This window comes from Gekko japonicus, unplaced genomic scaffold (assembly GCF_001447785.1).
Source record: "Gekko japonicus isolate JY-2015 unplaced genomic scaffold, Gekko_japonicus_V1.1 scaffold6747, whole genome shotgun sequence".
In the NCBI taxonomy this organism is placed as follows: domain Eukaryota; kingdom Metazoa; phylum Chordata; class Lepidosauria; order Squamata; family Gekkonidae; genus Gekko; species Gekko japonicus.
The window spans coordinates 13,121-18,580 of record NW_015159911.1 but is presented as its reverse complement, the minus strand read 5'-3'; the positions used below and the strand labels follow the sequence as shown (position 1 = coordinate 18,580).

At 52.4% G+C, this 5,460-nt stretch overlaps 1 protein-coding gene across 1 annotated transcript; it reads right to left on the bottom strand.

Annotated features, from left to right (window-relative positions):
- Nucleotides 1-2,507: 2,507 nt before the first annotated feature.
- On the bottom strand, nt 2,508-5,095 carry LOC107108016 (filamin-A-like). Its single transcript, XM_015408401.1, has 3 exons — nt 4,717-5,095; nt 4,394-4,612; nt 2,508-2,861 (listed from the first exon to the last, which is right to left on the bottom strand). Exons 1-3 carry the CDS (start codon nt 5,048-5,050, stop codon nt 2,623-2,625), a joined length of 792 nt encoding a protein of 263 aa, XP_015263887.1. The 5' UTR covers nt 5,051-5,095; the 3' UTR covers nt 2,508-2,622.
- Nucleotides 5,096-5,460: the final 365 nt, after the last annotated feature.

Here is a 5,460-nt window from a genome sequence, read left to right as displayed (position 1 = left end):
GGAAAGCGATGGCGAACCTCAACAGCATGATAAAAAGTAGAGACATCACCCTGCCAACAAAAGTCTGCATGGTCCAAGCAATGGTATTCCCAGTAGTCATGTATGGCTGCGAGAGTTGGACTATAAGGAAGGCCGAGCGCCGAAGAATAGATTCTTTTGAACTATGGTGCTGGAGAAGACTCTTGAGAGTTCCTTGGACTGCAAGGAGATCAAATCAGTCAATCCTCAAAGAAATCAACCCTGACTGTTCCCTGGAAGGCCAGATAATGAAACTGAAGCTCAAATACTTTGGCCACCAAATGAGAAGGGAGCACTCACTGGAGAAGACCCTGATGCTGGGAAAGATTGAAGGTCAAAGAAGACGGGGACGGCAAAGGATGAGATGGTTAGACAGTGTCATAGATGCAACGAACATGAAGTTGAGCAAACTTCAGAGGACGGCGGAAGACCGGAAGGCCTGGCATGATCTGGTCCACGGGGTCGCAAAGAGTCGGACTTGACTGTGCGACTGAACAACAACAACAACAGGTTCTGTTGTTCAGCACCATCTCCCAAACGCCCTTTGGGGGTCTTCGGGTGATGGTCAAGAGACGTCTCTTTCTTAATTGGGTATGGTACGATTCCTTGTTTTAAGAGTGTGTGTGTCTCTTTAAATGTTTGGTTGCAGTGCAGTGAATGCAGAGTAGAGTGACTGAGAGAGACAAGTGTGCTGTGATTGGAGGATGAGAGAATGTGGGAGGAATTTTTGAAGTGAATCTGTGTGGGTGTGTCAGTGTGTTAGTTATGACAGTTATGAAAGTTAGTTGGAAGTGTTCAGTTGGTGTTCAGTCAGTGAGGGTTATTAGAGTTCTGTGTGAGCTCTCAAAGAGGGCAATATATAGGTCCTGAGCCTGAGTGGCTGACTCTAAAGGAAAGAGCGAACCCTGTTAATGTTGGAACTGAGTGTCAAACAAACAAAAGTAAAGGAAAAAAGGCTGTGTGTGTCATACATTTGAACAACATATTTACAAGTCCCTTTATCCTAAACAGTTACAGAATTACCAAACTCATATTTTGTTCTTAGTTCAATAAATCATCTTTTGTTTAAGTTATCCCAGAACTGAATTCAATCCTTCCTCAAGACCACATGGATCCCTAAAAAGCCTAGACCCTGGGTTACTTTACCAGAAAGAGGAACAGAGAGAAGGTTTGGAAATCCTTAAATTCCTGGTGGCAGCCGAATCTACCCAGTTTAATAAAGCAAAGAGCACAGTTAAAGGGAAAACCAGTCCTCCGAAAAGAGAGGACGCCACAGGTACACTGCCGTTCTTGGTGAATGCTCGGAGCATTTTTTATATCATGGTCAGGTTCAAATAAACAGGTTGTGCTGCAGGGCTGGGTCCTCTTCTCATCTTCACCCGAAGAGTGATGAACACATGGAATCCACTGCCACAGGAAGTGGTGGCAGCTACAAGCATGGACGGCTTCAAAAGGGAATTAGATAAGCATATGGAGCAGAGGTCCAATCAGTGGCTGTTAGCCACAAGGTATAGATAGGGGCTCTGGGGCAAAGATGCTTGGTGCCTGGAGAGCAACGCTGGGAAGGCTTCTGGTGTTCTAGCCCTGCTGGTGGATCTCATGAGGGTACCTGGGTTTTGGCCCCTGTGTGACACAGAGTGTTGGACTGGATGGGCCATTGGCCTGATCCAACATGGCTTATCTTATGTTCTTATGTCTGGGGCAGCGATGCTCTGTCTTCTTGGTGCTTGGGGGGGCAACAGTGGGAGGGCTCCTGGAGTTCTGGACCCGCTTGGTGGACCTCCTGATGGCCCCCTGGGTTTTGGCCGCTGTGGGACACAGAGTGTTGGACTGGATGGGCCGTTGCCCTGCTCCAACATGGCTTCTCTTATGTTCTTATGTCTGGGGCAGTGATGCTCTGTCTTCTTGGTGCTTGGGGGGGCAACAGTGGGAGGGCTCCTGGAGTTCTGGACCCGCTTGGTGGACCTCCTGATGGCCCCCTGGGTTTTGGCCGCTGTGGGACACAGAGTGTTGGACTGGATGGGCCGTTGCCCTGCTCCAACATGGCTTCTCTTATGTTCTTATGTCTGGGGCAGTGATGCTCTGTCTTCTTGGTGCTTGGGGGTGGGGGGCAAGAGTGGGAGGGCTTCTGGAGTTCTGGCCCCACTGGTGGACCTCCTGATGGCCCCTGGGTTTTGGCCGCTGTGGGACACAAAGTGTTGGACTGGATGGGCCGTTGGCCTGCTCCAACATGGCTTCTCTTGTGTTCCTATGACTTGAAAACCTTCTTGGACCCTAAGGCGCTCCTGGACTTAAATCGAACTGTGCTGTTTTAACAGGAAGCCTTTTGAAACGGACATGTTGTTCTTTCATATACACAGCTCACCGACGGTCGAGCTGTGAAAATTCTCCAGGTGTGGTGGCAGCCGCCGCCAAAGCAATTTTTTTTAGAAAAAAATCTCAGCCAATCAGAAGCCTTATCGGCCAAAGTGGGGCCCACTTCCTACAACAACTTGGCGGGCTCCGGGAAAGGTGCGCCGTGATACCTACGGGCACAACGCTGGGGACCCCCGACCTGGACCCCGACCTTTCTAAAGCTCTGCTGATCACCAAGGACTAGAAACTTCATTTTGGTGTCCTAAAGAACGCAAAGGCGACAAGAGGAGCCGACCGACCTGCTTTGCTGCCATCCACCGTGAAGGAGTTCTTCTGTCCCACAAAGCCCTTGTTGAGGCCCAGCCCCTTGGCCACCACTTTGCTGACATCGGAGGCAAACTTGGGCGCCGCTCCTTCGGCCTTGGGGATGCTGTCCATGAAGACGGAGGACGTCTCGTGGAGGCTGTGACTGCTGACCAGGCGGGCACCTGCGGGAGGGAGGGAGGGAGGTGACGTCAGCACCGAAGGAGGAGAAGAGAGGCTGCATTTATACTCCGCCCACTACCTGAAGGGAGTCTCAGAGCGGCTTATCAGTATCCTTTCCCTTCCCCTCCACACAACAGGCTCACCATGAGCAATGCTCCCTCCTCTAAGCCAGTTTGGTGTAGTGGTTAAGTGTGCGGACTCTAATCTGGGAGTGATTCCCCACTCTTCCACTTGCACCGTAGTTCTGGCACAGCTGTTCTTGAAAAAGAGCAGTTTCTGTCAGAGCTCTCTCAGCCCCGCCTGCCTCACAGGGGGTCTGTTGTGGGGAAAGGAAAGGAGTCTGTAAGCCGCTCTGAGACTCCTTTGGGTAGTGAAGGGCAGGTTTATAAATCCGATCTCCTCTTCTTCAGTCACAAGCTCTCTCAGAGCTGTTCTCTCAAGGGCAGTCATCAAAAGTGCTCTCTCAGCCCCGCCTCCCTCACAGGGTGTCTGTTGTGGGGAGGGGAAGGGAAAGGAGATTGTGAGCCGCTCTGGGACTCCTTTGGGTAGTGAAGGGTAGGGTATAAATCCCATCTCCTCTTCTTCTTCTTTTACCTCACAGGGTGTCTGTTGTGGGGAGGGGAAGGGAAAGGAGTTTGTAAGCCGCTCTGAGACTCCTTTGGGGAGTGAAGGGCGGGGTATAAATCCAATTTCTTCTTCTTAAGCTGTGGAGTCCTGTGAGCAAAAATTCTACTTTGCGAGCTACGGGCACTCAAATTGTGAGTGCTGCATAGACTAGTTTGCTCTGGAGCCACCCTTCCTGAGCGAAGACAAAAACATATGAGCTGGAGGCTAAGAAACAGTGAGCTGGCTCACACTCACTCAGCTTCGAGGGAACGCTGCCTGTGAGGTAGGTGGGGCTGAGAGAGCTCTCCGGAGAACTGCCCTTGAGAGAACCAGCTCTGAGAGGACTTGTGGCTGACCCAAGTTCACAGCAGCAGCGGCATGTGGAGGAGTGGGGAATTTAACCCAGTTCTCCCAGATTAAGAGTCTGCGCTTTTAACCAAACTGGCTCGAGATGAGCCCTGGGCCAAAATGCCTTCTGCCCCGCCTGCATCCGTTCAAGACCACCGCCCCTAGACCAACATGGAATGGCGGTCCTTGGCGAGGGCTGTCCAGGCAGTTCCTGGCAACTGGTGGAAGGGTTGCGGTGGTGGGGAGGAAGCGTCCCAGGAGAAAAACTAGGCCTCCGCCACTCACAGGAAGTTCTGACCATAGAGTTTCCAGTAATGGCTAACATGGGCGGAACTTTCTACAATGGAGGAGGCCTCCTCTTTCCTTTGGATTTTTCTTCCCAGGATGACTACGGCCACCTACTTCGGCCCCAATTTCTGCGCGCCCATCAGCCGGGCACTGTAGGGCAAGTGCTGCCGGCGCCCTGGATATCTCTCGCCTCAAGCGGGCAAATGGGAACCCTACCCCCTTGGGCTCCCGGGTTCTCTAAGAAGGCCAATGTCCTAGGAGAGCCCCCAGCTGAGACCCGCACGGCACTTACCTGTGATTTTGGCCTTGAAGGGGCTGCCGGCGATGTGGTACGGGCCGCCATACTTAATGGAGATGAGGTAGCTGCCCGGTGCCATGGGTGTGTAGATGACCTTGTAGCCTTCCGGACACTCCAGGCAGTCCATCTTCACCTTAGAGGGACCGTCGATGGTGACCGCCAGCGCCCCAGGACCCGCGTTGGTGGTGTTGACGATGAACTCAGCGGGATTCCCTGCAGGGGAGGAGATGGGCCGGAATCCAGGGTGAGACGGACTAGCTCGCCCCGCTTTGGTGTTTTGGATGCCGGCCTCCTGCTCCCGTTTCCTCGGCCCTCACCTGTCACACCGCCCTCCAAGCCGGGGCCATAGGCAGAAACCATCCCTGGGTCTCCGGTCTGGCCCACCTCCCCGACACGGATCTTGAAGGGGCTGCCGGGGATGTGGCTGCCGTTGAACTTGACGTCGACGGAGTAGATGCCGTTCTCGCGGGGGATAAAGCGGACTGCGTACTTGTCTGAGGGGAGACCCGGGAGGAGAAAGGGGAGGTTTAAGAGGCGAGATGGCAGCAAGCGGAAGGGATGTCGAGAAGTCAAAGGAGAATATGGGGAACACCAGGCATTGGCAAAGTTACCAAAGTCTCTCTGCAACTTAGCATCAACGCAACACAGCATATGCCTAAATACAATTTAACAGGCTGACAAACCCTTGCAGGCCAAGTTAAGGTACTTAGGGTCATGCTAGAAACTGCAACATTTAGACCCAGGTCTGACCCAAGTCTTGGGAGGGAAAAACCTGAATTTTAGAGAAAACCTATAACGCTCCCTCCCCAGCATTCAGCTCACACCTTGCTGACTCGGCCCTTCCTAGCTAACTCAGGTTTCAAACAGATCATATTTCCTTCTATAAAAATGTAAGCTGCAGGCTTTGGCAGCCTCAATTTGTCTAGGTGCCACGCGGGGAAGGGAGAGCAGGTTTAACCCCTGAACTCCCACTCAGCTTCGCTATTTCAAACCTCTGCTCTGTTACTAGTATTTAAAGAAGGAAGTGTACGTTCTTCTAAAGCCATACTTTCCCCTCTGAA

Excerpts from the sequence above, each read along its gene's own strand:
- LOC107108016 (XM_015408401.1), bottom strand. The coding sequence starts at position 5,050 with ATGCTGTGTTGCGTTGATGCTAAGTTGCAGAGAGACTTTGGTAACTTT. Across the intron at positions 4,613-4,716 it reads CTTGGAGGGCGGTGTGACAG|GGAATCCCGCTGAGTTCATC; the intron begins GTGAGGGCCGAG and ends CCTCCCCTGCAG. Across the intron at positions 2,862-4,393 it reads CTTCAAGGCCAAAATCACAG|GTGCCCGCCTGGTCAGCAGT; the intron begins GTAAGTGCCGTG and ends TCCCTCCCGCAG.